Source organism: Microtus ochrogaster (genome assembly GCF_000317375.1).
Source record: "Microtus ochrogaster isolate Prairie Vole_2 chromosome 14 unlocalized genomic scaffold, MicOch1.0 chr14_random_2, whole genome shotgun sequence".
NCBI lineage: Eukaryota > Metazoa > Chordata > Mammalia > Rodentia > Cricetidae > Microtus > Microtus ochrogaster.
This window is the reverse complement of record NW_004949097.1, coordinates 768,191-784,015: the sequence shown is the minus strand read 5'-3', so window position 1 is coordinate 784,015 and position 15,825 is coordinate 768,191. Positions and strand designations below refer to the sequence as shown.

The window sequence follows — 15,825 nt, the reverse complement described above, 5'->3', positions numbered from 1 at the left end:
TGTGTGTTTTGTGAGCTGTGGCTTGTGTGTTTTGTGAGCTGTGGCTTGTGTGTTTTGGGAAAAGATAGTTGGAGGCTGTGGCTGGTTAGTTTGCACCAGAAATTCTCAGTGGAGCAGAAAGACAGATTCACTGAGGAATTGTCCCTAAGTACATTCCACCATCCCTCCCCAGAGCTGTATTGTGGTTGCTGATAAGTGTGTCCATATAACCCTTAGATGGATTCAGGGATGAAACTCAGGTCACCAGACTTACACGGCAGTCTCTTTGCCAGATGAGCCATCTTGCTGGTCTGGAAGAGAGTCAATCTTATACATTTATGCAGAAGAAAACGTAGGCTTGTAGGTTTAAACCAAACATTTCAGGCTTCAAACAGGCAAGCTGAAAAGAGAAGTGTGTGTTTAGAGCTGGCAGTGATTCTGTTTTGCTCATGACGCTGCATGCATTCTCTATGTGAAACAATGTTAACTTTGTCGAGTATGCCACACTTTGCTAAGTGCTAGAGTCAGCTTATAGGATGGGAAGACCTCACCCATCAAGGAGCATGATACAGAGCTGGGCAAGACGCTAAAACAGGTGTCTGCCCTTGAACTTCTTTTTCTGTGATGCTGTGGCATAAGGAATGTATATGGAGTCTTTGTCTCAGGCCCTTATTTTTTGGTGGTACTGTAACTAACAAAACCCACAGCCTCATGAACACGTAAGCTAGGTAAGTGCTCTCCCACTCGGCTCTATTCCTCAGTCCTCTTTCTCTTAAAAAAGAAAGGTTTGTTTTTATCTTATGCATGTGACTGTTTGCCTGAATGTGTGCATGTATGTGCACTCTGTGTGTGCAGTACCAGGGGAGGCCAGAAGAGGGTGTCAGACCCTCTGAAACTGTTACAGGTGAGCTCCGTTTGGGTGCTGGGCACCAAATCTGGGTCTTCTGTAAAAAGAGCAAGTGATCTGAACCGCGGAGTCATCTCTCCAGCCCCCTCTCTTTGTTTTGTAAATTCTCAGGCTGCCCATTAAACCCATTCTGTAGTCCGAACAGGCCTTGCACTTGTGAGTCTCCTGCCTCAGCCTTCTGAGTAGCTGGGATGGCATAAGGCAAAGAGCTCCTAAACCTTTGAGATGCACAGTGACAGGAGCAAGTGTCATGATTGTAAGTGCCTTTCAACTATAACTCACTCGTGCTAGCCGAGGACACTTTGACAGGCCCACAGACTGTTCTAGATGTCACTGGTCATCAGAAAGAGCAAACTCTAGTCGGAAGCTTGGGACATTCAGACCTGTGCCCTAGTCTCCAGGGAGGGGTACTCTGAACCAAAGGGTCAGTGATTTTAAGTGATTATGCCTATACAGTGGACAACCTCTGAATTTGCAGTCAAGTCACAGGGTTCGGAAACCTGAGCCCTGACACTTGCCGCTGATTTTGAGAGGACAGCGGGCTTGCAGGAAGGAACCTTTGCCTATGGAGTCTGGTGCTAACCCCAGCTGGTTAGATTAAAAATGGGCTGACCTGAACTGTAGGATATCCAGTTATTGGCAGGGGTTTGCAAGAGGTGGTATGGAAAGGAAGTAGCCCTTTGATGACCTCAGATTGAGAAGTATGCTTTCTGGTGCTGTGGTTTATAGAAACCGTAGTGATTTAACTTAAATTCCTACCTTTTAAAAACATATGAATGTTGATGTAGAAGCTTCAGTAGCACAGGGGTTAAAGCACTGATCTTACAAACGCTGAGAAAAGCATTGATCTGACATAGGTGGGCATGGTGATGTGTACCTGAAATCCCAGCCCTCAGAGAATCGCGATTTCCATACCGCCCTGGATGTGCCTAGATGGATGCCTCTGGCACTGAGGGCTCAAACAGACCTTTCCTCCCTCTGGTTGCTTACATCAGCTATTTTGTCATAGGTATGGGCTCCTGGATAAAGTAGTAGGTCCAGAAAATCTCCAAATCACAGGAAGAATGTTGTGTACTTCACATTGACGTTCATTTTCCTACAGTCTATGACTACCATCAAATTATTTTGATAATTTGCTTTAAAACTGTAGTTTTTACTTTAACTGCTGAATAAACGAGGGGGAAGGACACCACGGGAAGGCTCACACAGTCAGCTAACTTGGGCTCATAAGAGCGCATTGGAGACTGAACCAAGAACCAGGGGGCCTGCATATATGCTTCGGTTGTGTAGCTTGGTCCTCTTCTGGGACCCCTAACAGTGGGAACAGGGCTTGCCTCTGAATCTTTTACTGGCTTTTGAGACCCTACTCCTCAAACGCCTTGTCCAGCCTTAATAGATGGGGAGGTGCTTAGTTTTACTACAACTTGATATGCTCTGTTTTATTGATGCAGGAGACCTGCCCTTTCCTAGATGGAGGTGGAAGAGGGTGGGATTGGTGGGTGGGAACAGAGAGGGGATGGGGTAGAGGGAGTGGGGGGGGGAGTGGGAGGAGGCTGCAGCCATGTTGTAAAATAAGTAGATGAATGAAAACAACAAATAAAAAAGTAAATAAATAAATGTAAAACAACAACAACAAAATCTGTGAACTAAGATCCATGGGTGGCAAATCTGTATGAACACTTTCACTGTAAAATAAGGTAGGAAACCCTCAGTTCTTGAAATTGATGACAAATGTCTGGTTTTCTGTGCTGTCAGGAAACACCCACACATCCAGCATTCAATCCTCACAGATAATATTTATATTTCACATAAATTGTTTTGTTGTTTTTGTTTTAAACAGTGTTTCACTGTATAAACTAGACTACCCTTGACTTTGGGATGATCCTCCTGCCTCTGCCTCATGATTACAGGATGTACAGCTATGCCCAACTTTTGTTTGGGGTGGAGTATTATGTAGCTCAGGCGAGCCTCAAACTCATCGTGTAGCCATGAACTCCTGACTCTCCTGTCTTGGCTTCCGAAGTGCTAAGATTACAGCCCTGTGCCTCCTGCCCAGTTAGCACTCTCCCCCACTCCCCCGGCCTTTTATTCTTTCTTATCCAGGTTCCCAGTCTAAGGGACAATGCATCCCCAGTCAAGGCTGGTCTTCCTGGCTAAGTTAACCTTTCTGAAAACAGGCTCAGAACACACCCAGAAGTATGTTTCACCAAGTGCTAGGTGCTTCTCAGACCTATCAAGTTGACTGTTCTCACTTCCAAATGGTCCAGATTTGAATCCCAGCATCCACAAGATGCATTCACAAATGCTACAGCAGGCATCACATTGTTGGAGAAGGAAAAGCAGAGCTGTGTCGGGTCGAGTGAGCGACGGAAGAAGAAGCAGTAGAATCCTGGCAAGGGCTAACTCTTTTTCCCTATCTACGGGGTTTGGTATTTCGAGATAGGATCTTTTGTAGACTGGCCTCAAACTCACTCTGTAGTTGCAGGAGGATGGCCTTGAACTCCTGCTTCTCCAGCCTCTACCTCTGAGTGCTGACACTATAGGCCCGTACACCTAGCTAAACCATGGGGTTTTTCACATTTATTTTTATTTTATGTGTATGTGTGTTTGCCTATATATTTTTTATCATGTGTGTGCTTGGAATCTGAGAGGCCGGAAGAGAACCTCAGCTCCCCTAGAACTGGACCTGCAGATGGTTGTGAGTGTCATGTAGATGCTGGGATTCAAACCATCACTCGAGCCCCTAAAAGCTGTTTTAACAAATAGAAGATTTGTCTCTAGAGGACAAAATGTGCTGCTAAAAGAAAATGGTGTGGGGAGGTAAAGAGATGGCTCAGTGGTTCCAAGCACTGGCTGCTCCTCCAAACGGTCCAGGTTTGAATCCCAGCATCCAGATGGTTAGTGCTCACAGCCGTCTTTGACTCTGGTTCTAGAAGATCTGATGCTCTCTTCTGCCTTCTGCAAGCACTGCATGCCCACAGCATACAGACATATGTGCGGGCAAGACACACATGCATAGAAAATAGATAATAGCAAACTTTTAAATGAAAAAAAATGGTTTTTCCAAGATTAACTTGGGTTTATAAACCAAATCAATGTCTTTTGAAGTTGCTTTATGTCACTAACCTAACAAGAAGGAAATGGTCTGAGGGGACAGAAAATTGAACGGAGCGCTCTGGAGCGAGTAAAGCAGGACATTCAGCTTGTCCTTCTCTAGAACATTTAGCTTTCCTACTCTAGAACGTTCTATTTTGAAATCATTCTCCCAAGTCGTTCATTGCAGGGGACAAAGTGTGTAACCTCATGATCTTCGACACCCGGAAGACAGCCGGACAGCCCAACTGCTACCTGTTCTTCTGTCCCAGTGAGGAAGCCTGTCCGCTGAAGCCAGCAAAGGGACTTAGGAGCTACAGGCTCGTCAGAGGTAACAAAGGCACTGTTTTCTTTCTTTCATGACTGAATTATTTAAAGCTCCGGTTTCTGTGGTAGATTTCCTGAAAGAGACTAAGAACCAAAAGAGTTCAAAAATATTTGATGACTTGAAATTAATTGAACAAAAATACATTTTCCTATAACAGCATCTGGCACTGTTTTGTTTGTTTTACCTTCATATTATTAAACATATACAGGTCTGTGATGAAACCCTTTATTTTTAAAAAAGACAAAGTGACCTATGTAAGCCCAGGATAACCTATGAGAGAACTGTTGATTGTTAATATTCTATTTTTTATTTTTCTTAAAAAAAATTTATAGAAGAGGGCACCAGATCTCACTACAGATGATTGTGAGCCACCATGTGGCTGCTGGGAATTGAACTCTGGAAAAACAGCCAGTGCTCTTAACCACAGAGCTATCTCTCTAGTCCCTCTTTTTTCATTTATTAAATAAATAGCAAGTGTTGTTTAGTATTTCCTATGCATTGGCACACTTTTTATTCTCCAGGGGTGAAGTGCTGAACATGAAACCCACAGTTCCTATTTCTGAAAGTGACTTTTGGGGTAGAGATAATAGCCATGATGCATGCTCGAGAGGAATGTAGAGGAGTCACAGCACTGTGCAGAGCTGAGATTACCCAACAGCACGGTCATCAAGGGATCCCCTAAGTTAGGTGATCAGTGAGAGGTAACCCCTAGATTGAAATCTGAAAAGCCAGCGGCCAGATATGAGAGGGGAAGATCTCCCAGGATGATAATGATCCTTAGGCAGAAAGGATTTGGAATGAAGACCAATCATTCATTCCAAATTCCTGGAGGCAGAGTAAGCTGTGTAGAATGTGTGGAGGGGGGGAGAGGCAGGGAGACAGATCACACTGCCTTTGTCGTTCAGAGGAGGGAGGTTTCGTACTAGGTGTACAAGGGGGATCCGTGGGAAGTTTTTTAAGTGTTGTGTTAGGAGCAGCGGGGCTGCGTCCCCAGCACCCGGCCGCCCACATGGCTAGCTTATGCCCCGAAATAATTACACGGAAACTGTATTCTTTTAAACACTGCCTGGCCCATTAGTTCCAGCCTCTTATTGACTAGCTCTTACATATGGATCTAACCCATTTCTAATATCCCTGTAACACCACGAGGTGTCTTACCAGGGAAGACCTTAACCTGCGTCTGTGTCTGGTAGGAGAATCATGGCTACTCCTTGACTCAGCTTCTTTCTCCCAGCATTCTGTTCTGTTTACTCCGCCTACTTAATTTTATGTCCTATTAAAGGGCCAAGGCAGTCTCTTTATTTAACCAATGAAATTAACACAAGCCAGAAGACTCTCCCCCATCATTTAAGGAGGCATGTTCCATGGTGTCTTTTTAAAAAGTTACTATTAGTGTGTGTGTGTGTGTGTGTGTGTGTGTGTGTGTGTGTGTGTGTGCGCGCACGTGCATGCATGCCATGCCATGCATGGAGGTCAGAGAGAGGTCTCGTAGACTTAGTTTTCTCTTTCCACCTATGTTTGCATTCTGCATATCTTCCTCAGGTCTCAGGTTGCCAGGCTTATGCAGTAAGTGTCTCCACCCTCTGAGATATCTTGTTTCCCCCAAATAATTTGTTTTGTTTTGATTTTGTATTTTTTAATGATTTATTTATTCTTACTTTATGTGCATTGGTATTTTGCCTGCATGTATGTCTGTGTGAGGGTATCAGAGCCCCTGGAACTGGAGTTACATGCAGTTGTAAGCTGCTGTGTGGTTGTTGGGAATTGAACCCAGGTCCTCTGGAAGAACAGCCAGTGCTCCTAAATGCTGAGCCATCTCTCCAGTCCCTGCTTTTGTTTTTATTTTTTTGTAAGACAGGGCCTCCTCTCAATTTAGTGTTGGTGGCCTGACACTAGCTTTGTAGACTAGCCTTGTTTTGAACTCACAGAGGTCTGCCTTCCTCTGTCTCCAGAGTGCTGGGACTGTGGTGTCTTTAAGGACTCTTCACAAAGATCACTGGTGACTCTTTGGGGGAACTTCCTTGAGGCCACAGAATAGGGGGGATGGAAAGACTGGTTGATGGGAAGCAAGATATAGGCAGAAGATGGTTGGGGGGGGGTGTGGTAAAAAGAGATGGAGAGGGGTGGAAGGTGAGGTGTAGGCAGAAGATGGTCCAGAGAGATGGTAAAGGAGACGGAGAGAGGTAAGGTTGGTAGGACTTGCTGGTGCTCAGGGAAATGAACGTAAGAAGGCTAAGTCCTAGTTTTGAATTGAACATCAAGATGGTTGGGGCCGCCATTTGTGAACTAGGGGATTTTGAAAAGAGCAGTTTTAGAATCAGGAGGTAGAGCAGAATGGAGGGTTTGAAGGGTTTGCTCTTGCCTCTAGTTAGGGTGCTTTGTGGAATGAATTACTTGGGGCACCTGGGTGTTAACACCTGCTGTGTTTTCTGAGTGTGTGTGTGTGGGGGGGTTGCCTGAGTTTTGTTCCAGAACCAGGGAAATCCAATGTGCCAAGCATTTCCTTAAACAGTAGTAAAAAGCATAGCTTGTTTCAATGATCTGCTGTGCTGACATAGATTACAATTGAAGGTTAAGTCTTCCAGTGTTCATAAAACTTCTGTAGAGTGGTTGCTTTTTTTAATGTGTAAAAGAAGAAGTACAAGATAAGGATGCTGGCCAGTGGAGACAAGAGGAAAGGGAAGTGAGCCTCTGTAGGAACCTTTTAAGGGTGAGTACACCCTGGAGGAACTGGAATCAAGCTGTTCTGGTGGGAGCCACCAGGGGGCATCCTGAGCACAGAGCAGGTTCCTGGCAGTGACACCAGATCCCGGACACATGCGGAGGACTGTTTATTCCTACAGGATGTATACAAGTTATATTTTTAAATCTATTTATAAATACACCCGTGTTTATGGGCTGAGTTATTCCATTGATCATAAATTATCCTGTTTGAACTGAACTGAAATGTAAATATCTGTTTGGTGGTTTGTTTCTGAAGTAACTTTTATTTCCTGTAACCAACTGGCTAGTGTTTACAGACTGACACTTTGAACGATGGCAGTGGACTCTGCTCGGTCTCCAAAAATACTGCAGCTTAGCATCAACCTGCCTTTAATAGTTTAGCAATATATCTTTTCTACTAAGCTTTGTAAGAATGGGTGGGTTCAGAAAGCCAATAAATTGGAAATCTGTTTGCTTAGCTGGTTTCCAAGAAAGTCCCTCATTTTTTCACTCAGTGAAATCCCTTGAAAAATGAAACTCTAAGAGGAGCAGAAGGCCCGGGGCTGTTTCCCAGCTCCTGTGACTTGTGTCCACAGAAAGAACCGCCGCCCAGTGCAAACAGCAGTGGGCGAGGTGAGAGGAGCAGGTGTGGAGGATTCTGTGTGGTTCCAGGCTCCTTGCCAACACATGCATCTTATCGAGTGGGACTAGCGCCGGCTTTTCATTGTAGCTGAGCGCACATGCTTGAGAGAGCACACAGCTGCTTTGGTCATTCTTGCCAATGGACATATCTAACTTCTAATACCACACAGACTGCAGGTCAGTTAGCTGAACAGTCTTGGTTTTTTATCTCTCTCTCCCTTGCTCTCCTTTTACTTTAAAAGATTATTTAAAGTTTTTAATATAACGTTTATTTAGTCATTTAGTGTGTGTGTGTGTGTGTGTGTGTGTGTGTGTGTGTGTGTAGCTGTGCTCACCATCTTGGTAGTGTGGAGGTCAGAGATAGCTGGTGAGACGTGGTTCTCTCCTGCCACATAGGTCCAGGGGACTGGCTGAACTCAGGCTTTTTAGGTTTGGCAGCCCAGCTGAGCCATCTAGCTGACTTTCTTTAACTTTCAAATGAAACATGCTGAGGTGTGTTTTGTTTGTTTTATTTGTGGACTTGAGGAGTCACCTTGGGACCTCATGCATGCTCTAAGCTATACTTCCAGACATCATTTTATTAAATACCTAACCATACAGATGGTGAGGCTATGAATGTGATAATGTCATCTGTAGTAATATATATATATATATATATACATATATATCAAAAAAGGATGAAATTTAGAGAGAGAGGGGGGGGAGGAAGGGAGGGAGGAAGGGAAGGAGGGAAGGAGAGAGAGAGAGAGAGAGAGAGAGAGAGAGAGATCTGCCTGCCTGTGCAGTTGGAAATGGGAAACTCGTGCACCCAGATTGGTGGGGGGGGAGTTGGAGGTGAAGTGTTATGGGCATCACTACCACACCCAGCTCCTACTTCTATTTTAGAGTAGAGTACAGTAGCCTAGAACATGTGTTGGCCAACTTTTCTGCCTAGAGTCAAACAGTATTCAGGTTTTGGAGGCCTGTGTTTGAGGTACTCTGGCCATATGCAACCAGTTGTACAATGGTATTGATACAATGGTATCAATGTATACCATTGACCTTATGGTATAAACACTGCCACAGGGACTATATAAATAAATGGACATTCTGGACAGCACTAAAACTTGATTGGAGAGCACTAAAATTCAAATAGAGTGTGGTTTTTCACATATCAAAAATTCTATTGGTTATTTCCAGTCATTTAAAAATGTAAACTTCATTCCCAGTTTACAAACCCCAGAAAGGTAGGGGGCAGACAGGATTGGCTATTCTTGTTAAACCCTACATGAATCAGGTGGCAGTTTTAAAGACTCATGTAGTTTAGTGGGTTGATACATGCCTGTAATTCCAGAAGAGTGGAGGCAGGGGTATCAGGAGTTCAAGATGAGCCTTGACTATGTATCAGATTCAAGGAGACCTGGACTACATGAGACTGTCTCAAAAAATAAAATAAAATAAAATAAAATAAAATAAAATAAAATAGAGAGAAAGAGAGAGAGAGAGTATGGAAAAGAAGAAAATAAGAAAGGAAGGAAGAAAGAAAGAAACAGGAAGAAAGAAAAGAAAGGAAGGAAGAGAAAGGAAGGAAGGAAGGAAGGAAGGAAGGAAGGAAAAAAGAAATAGGGCCAGCAAGATGACTCAGTGAGTAAAGGCATTTGATGCCAGACGTGATGACCTGAGTTTGTTCCCCGGGACCTGATATAGGAGGTCCTTCTGTCTATGTGATGCTTTCTTTGGTCAATGAATAAAGAAACTATCTTGGCCTGTTGATAGGGCAGAACTCAGGTAGGTGGGGAAGATGGAAATGAATGCTGGGAGGAAGAAGGGCGGAGTCAGAGAGAAGCCATGGATCCTCTGCCTGAGACAGACGCCCATTAGAATCTTTGCCAATAAGCCACTGCCATGTGGCGATATACAGAATAGTAGAAATGGGTTAAATTAATATAAGAGTTAGCCAATGAGAAGCTAAAGCTAATGGGCCAAGCAGTGTTTTAATTAATACAATTTCTATGTGATTATTTTGGTTCTGGGCGGCCAGGATGAACAAGCAGGCCCTCCTCCTACACACAGGAAGCCTTTCTGTTACAGGGACCCACGTGATCGAAGGAGAGAACAGGCTTCTACAAGTTGTCCTCTGACCCCCCCCCCACACGTACCACTTTCCCCACCCCATAAATGAAATATTTGAAATATAATTTTTTAAAAATTAAATAATAATAAAGAACCATGAAAAAGTGTGAGGGTTCGTGAGCACCCCCAGGCTATCAGCCCTCTTCAGTTGTTTCTGGATCTGGTAGGGGTGATGGCAGGTCTACTCTGGAGACCGACATGGGGGAGCCCTGAAGGCAAAAGGGAGAAAGGAGACTGGGCCTCCTGTGTTTCCTCTGCCCTGGGCTCTCTTTAGCGTCTGAGACAAGGTCTCATGCACCCCCTGGTGGAGCTGACCTCTCTGTGGAGCAGGAGAGAATGGCCTAGAACATCTGATCCTCTTTCCTTCACCTCCAGGGTGCTGGGATGAGAGGTGTGTTTCCTTGTGCCCAGTTCGTGGGAAACTGGAGGTTGAGCCTTATCAACCAAACTACCTTCCCAGGCCTGACTGCAGTTCTAATACTATCCGAACAGCTAAGTAGCAGAGTCAATACTGGGAGATTCGAATTATCCCTTGCTGCCCTTAATTGCCTTAACAAGCTTTTCCAGTTTGAACTGTGATAAAAAGCTCTGAGGAAAACCCTGAGCAGTCTCTGGCAGTCAAATACCCACCTTAGGAGTTGGTATGAACAGCCCTACTGTGCCCATCCAGTAGGGGACGTTATGATTTCAAACATCATACTCACAACCTAAGGCATTCGCTCTAAGCTTCGAGAGTCCAAATCAAGTCTCCTGGATAGGCTCCCTCTTCTGATAACTCTAGAGAGCCAGGGACCCCTGACTTTATTTGGTAATGATATCTTCCTTGCGCTATTTCTTTGGTTCAGTGTTCTTTAAGGAGTCTAGACCCTCCAAGCCTCCCCCTTTCAGTCAAACCCTCATCACTGTTAAAGGCCTGTCACTAGGATTCTGGTTCCCCGATGCCTCATTTTTCCAAGCTTCTATTACTCTTGTCCCATGTCCAGGCTGAAATGTCTGTCCCCGTGATTAGCTGTCATGAGCAGTTGGCATGTCTACAGGAATGCTTGTCTTCCACCGGCATTTTTCCTGCCAACCCTGATCCTGCTCAGGCCACCCTGGCTCCTCCGTCCCCTGCCTCTGCCCTCATCCGTCTTTAGCTTCCCAAGCCTCCTGCTCTCTACATGGTTCTTCTCCCGGCCTCGTTGCTGCTCCTACTTATTCCTCAGTCAGCCTGATATACCCCGCTTTTCTCTTCTCTTCTGTCCCCCTAAGCTAGAAATAAGCCACACCATGATGTCGAGAGACACTGTTGTGATATTTTATAATTGGTGTTTTCTATTTTATATATGCTTTGATGAAATATCCAGGACCTGAGGCTAGGGTGTAGCTCAGTGATACAGTGCATGATTGATGGGTACAGGATGGCCCTGTGTTCATTTCCAGCTTGCATGCACAAGTATACACAAAGATAGAAAAAGAGAGAGGAGAGAGGAGAGAGGAGAGAGAGAGAGAGAGAGAGAGAGAGAGAGAGAGAGAGTTGTCAGTCAGTATTAATTTGCTTTCTAGTGCTGTGAGTTTGGGGAGGAGAGGGTTGATTCAGCTTCCGCATCCTCATCGCTGTTAGCACTGAGGGAAGCCGAAGCGGGAGCTGATGCACACATCATGGAGGAAAGCTGCTTACTGGCTTGCTGTCCACGGTTGGCTCAGCCTGCTTTCCACACACAAGCTAGGACCACCAGCCCAGGGATGGCACAGTGGGCCAGGCCTGCCAATATCAGTCATTAACCAAGAAAATGCCTTGGCAGCCTAGCCTCCAGGCCAGTCTGACAGGGACATTGTCTCACTCAAGGCTCCCTCTTCCCACGTGACTCTGGTTTCTGTAAGTTGGCAAAATAGCAACAAAAACAATGAACCCATACCGGCATCAAGTATCAACCATTTGGGGGGACATGGTAAACATTTGTATTTTTAAAGATTTATTTATTAGATATACAGCATTCTGCCTGTGTGTATGTCTGCATGCAGGAAGAAGGTACCCGTTCTTGTTAAAGATGCCTGTGAACTATCGTGTGTGGTTGCTGAGATTTGAACTCAGGACCTCTGGAAGAGCAGCCAGGGCTCTTAACCACTGAGCCATCACTGTGGCCCAAACATTTGTGTGTGTGTGTGTGTGTGTGTGTGTGTGTATGTGTGTGTGTGTATCTTACCATGGACATTTTAACTCTCCTTTTCGTTTTCTTTATACCTTCAGATTTTCCATTGACCAGAGTTACTTCCCCACTCCAAAAGTTAACACAAGAAGAATCTCCCTTATTTGGCCATACCTCGCCAGCAGTCTCTTCCCGAGTCCATCCTCCCACGGGTTACCCGGAGCCCACCAGCCTGTTTTGGAGAGATGTATCTTCTCAGAGGCCTACCTCTTTGGCTCACTCACAGAACCTCATCAAGATCGACGAAGCGAGTACCCATCTCCCTGTTTACAAAGAAAGAAGCCATTCTCCGAGTATACAGCTTTCCTCAGAACGAAACATGGCTCACCTGCTCCCTACAAATGCAACCCCCCCTTTCACCACCGTGACTGTTGCTTCTCTCCATAATGTCTCTGCCACTCGGGAGCCTGCGCTTCTCGTGGCCAGCGCGTCAGTGAAATCCGTGACTTCACAGCAGATGGCGGTCACCACAGCTCCACCTCTAACCACCGGGAAACGCCCTGCAGCCCCCATGTCTACAAGTGTTACACAAGCAGTCACTCACCAGGCAGCCCTAAGTGCCGTCTTTCAGGCCCGTACCTACTCAAACCGCATCATAGAAACAGCGCCCTTTCGAGGAGGCTCCAAGCTAACCTCAGACATGGTGCATGGGAAAAGCTCTGTGGTCCTTTCTCTGTCAACCTCAGGGTCTCCCGTTACGAGCGAGACTGCTTCCAGGGAGACTGGAAAGGTCAGTGTAGGCAGTTCATCACTGAGCAAGGTTTCAAAAAGCCAGCATGGCCTTTCCTTTGAGAAGTGGCTTCTCATTGGGACGCTCCTCTTTGGTGTTCTGTTCCTGCTAATAGGCCTCGTCCTCTTGGGTAGGATGCTGGCAGAATCCCTCCGTAGGAAAAGGTATTCGAGACTTGACTACTTGATCAATGGGATCTATGTTGACATTTAAAGATAAATTGAGCATCTCTTAGTTTGTGTAATAACTCGTTGCCAAATGCACCTGTGTTCCGTCTGTCCAGTTTGTCTCAGTAGAAACTGTATCTAGAAGGATGCCTCTACTATTTTCCTTCGTTTTCTTTTCCTATTTGAGACAGGCTCAGGTAGCTCAGACTGGTCTTGAACTCCTCCTCTTCCTGCCCCTGCCCTCACTCCCAGTTCAGGGATCACAGGTTTTCACTACTAGGTCTGGATTTTTAATTAAAAAAATTAAAATTCTTTTGCAGCACTAGAGGTCAAATTCAGGGCTTTCTGCGTGCTAGGCCCTTCTTGTGCTCCTTTGAGCTAAATCCCAGTCCAAGCACTTTCTTTTTTGTTTGTTTGCCTTTTTGGGTTTTGTTTTTCAGAAGAAGAGAAAGGATAAAAAAAAAAAAAAAAAAAAAAAAGCTAGGTTGTCTGAGTGGCTTATCTGTAAAATAGTAGCTGAAAATAATTCCTAGTTGAAATAGTAAGTGTAAGTGTACCTAAATATAAACTAGAGACCTGTATCTGAGCATAAGTCTAGGCCATCTGAGTTGCAATTCCTTGCGATTTCTCATCCCAGATAATGGCGACTGTTTGATACTAGTTTTAATGGATTCTCTCTTCTTTTTTTTATATGGATTCCAATAAAACTCATTCCAGATGTATTTCCCTCCAATTAAATATTTGAATAAATCTCTTGTTACTCAGTATTGTTCTAAGCGACACGGCCAGCTGGATAACTTTCAATTTCTTTCCACCAGCAGAATGATGGAATGATGAAAATATGTGTTCCAAGTTAAAAAATGACAACCTCTCTTTTCCCGTCAATGACCAAAGGAGATCCTTTGGGAGAATTTTAGCACAATATTAATCCACCGTGGAGACAATGATGTTGTTTTTGTTATTTATTTGTTTAAGACAATGTTTCATGGAGCCTAGTCTAGCCTCAAACTCTCTACGGACCCAGGGATGATCTTGAATTCCTGATCCTCCTGCCTCCACGTTCCAAGTTCTGGGATTACAAGAATGTACCCCACGCTTAGCTAGTAAATTTGTTCTAATGCACAGCCAAGCCAGCCCATTTGGGATTCGGCCTAACTTCTAAAGTGTTAACGTTTTCTAAGATTGTACCAAGTTTAAAAATTACTGATATTATTTATGACTATCTAAACTGGAGCAGCAGTCAATTGCAGATTTACTGGGGATAATATTAAAAGCACTATATAGCATTTTGATTAATATGCTATACTTTTTGTTGGTTAAGTTCTGAAATTTCTGGGAAATGCTTATAAGGAGGAAAGTTTTCCAGACAAATGGGCGTAGGGTAACTAAGTGTAGAAGACCGTCTGGGTCAGTTGGATGCTTCACATCTGAGCTGCAATCTGCTTATTGACAAAAGAATGGTCGGCACATCTGGATCTAGACAGGTCTGGACATGTTTGCGTGTGCACATGTACATGTATGTAGGACTCAGAGGCCAGAGCTGGGCGGTCATCTAGTTTGATCCCCGTTCCTGTGGTAAACACCATGAGCAAAGCAACTTAGCAAAGAGTTTATTCGGCTTACACTTCTGAATGGAAATCATCTTTGAGGGAAAAGAGACAGCAGCTGAAGCAGGAGCTGAAGCAGAAGCCGTGGAGGAACCCTTCTTATTGGCCTGCTCCCTTTCTTATCCAGCCTAGGCCCTCTGTCTAGGAATGAACTGCCCGCTGTGGCCTGGGCCCTCCTATGTCAATTACACATGTCCAGAGACCAGACTGATGGAGGATGTTCAGCTGAGCTTTGGTCTTTCTAGGTGTGTCAAGCTGACAACCAAGATGAACTACCACGTTATTTTCCTCCAGCATTCTCCACTTTATTATTTTTTAAATCAAGGTCTCACTGAATATGGAGTGTACCATTTGGTGAGACTGACTGACAGGTGAGCTCCAGAAATCCTCCTGTTTCAGCTTCCCAGTGCTAGGACTACAGACATGCACCATCACACCTTGCTTTTTAAAGTGACTGCTGAGAGCTGAACTTAGGTCCTCAGACTTTCCTGACTGAGCTATATTTCCCAGTCCCTAAACATGGTTTTTAAAGATAAAAATGGGTTTCAGGAGGCTGGAGAGATGACTCAACAGTTAAGAGCACTTGCTGCTCTTTCAGGGGCCTGGGGTTCAGTTGCCAGTACTTACATGGCAGCTCACTACCATTTGGAACTCCAGGTCCAGGTCATTGAACACCCATCCCCTTCTGATCTCTGCATGTACCTACATGCACATGCATATACAGAAAATCATGCACACAACACACACACACACACACACACACACACACACACACACAGCATGCATGCAGACGCTGAATTTTGGACTTCATACGCAAACTTTATAGCAACCACTAGAGGGCAGTAGCTGGTTTACAAGAGTAGCCATAAAGTTGAAAGGATAAAATGACACAGGCTTTCTCACCCCCTCTCTCGCCAACCACCCCCACCACCACCACCATGGTCTAGGCAAAACTCATTTAAGAGAAAAGCTGGCCCATTGAAAGTCCTGTTTTTCATGTATTCTCCAACTTAACAGCTTGACGCAAATCTCCAAAGAGTTTACATAAGCTCTAAGTAGGTTGAATAAATAAAGCCTGGAGATAATTTAACAAGCATGCTTTTTTGAATACCCACTTGTAGAGCAGAATCAGATTGGTAGCCAGGTGCCTTGGGGTTTGAAAATGGCTCTTCTCTTTGTTAGTGGATTTTGAGAGTACAGAGAAAGAGTTTCTCTGCGTTTGTGGAAGCTTCCTCCTCTCTCCCTGTTCCACCTAGCTGCAGCCTTTCCTGGGATGGAAAGGCTTGCTCTTTCTTTCTTTCTTTCTTTCTTTCTTTCTTTCTTTCTTTCTTTCTTTTTCTTTTCTTTTCTTTTCTTTTCTTTTCTTTT

At 44.6% G+C, this 15,825-nt stretch overlaps 1 protein-coding gene across 1 annotated transcript in view; it reads left to right on the top strand.

Moving 5' to 3' along the window:
* Mansc1 (MANSC domain containing 1) overlaps window positions 1–13,593 on the top strand; it is a 22,585-nt gene extending 8,992 nt beyond the window's left edge. Inside the window, exons 3-4 of the mRNA XM_005364493.3 lie at window positions 4,170–4,310; window positions 11,995–13,593. Coding sequence (XP_005364550.1) covers window positions 4,170–4,310; window positions 11,995–12,896 — 1,043 coding nt within the window. The 3' untranslated portion in view covers window positions 12,897–13,593. The remainder of the gene's footprint in view (window positions 1–4,169; window positions 4,311–11,994) is intronic.
* The last annotated feature ends 2,232 nt before the right edge of the window (window positions 13,594–15,825 follow it).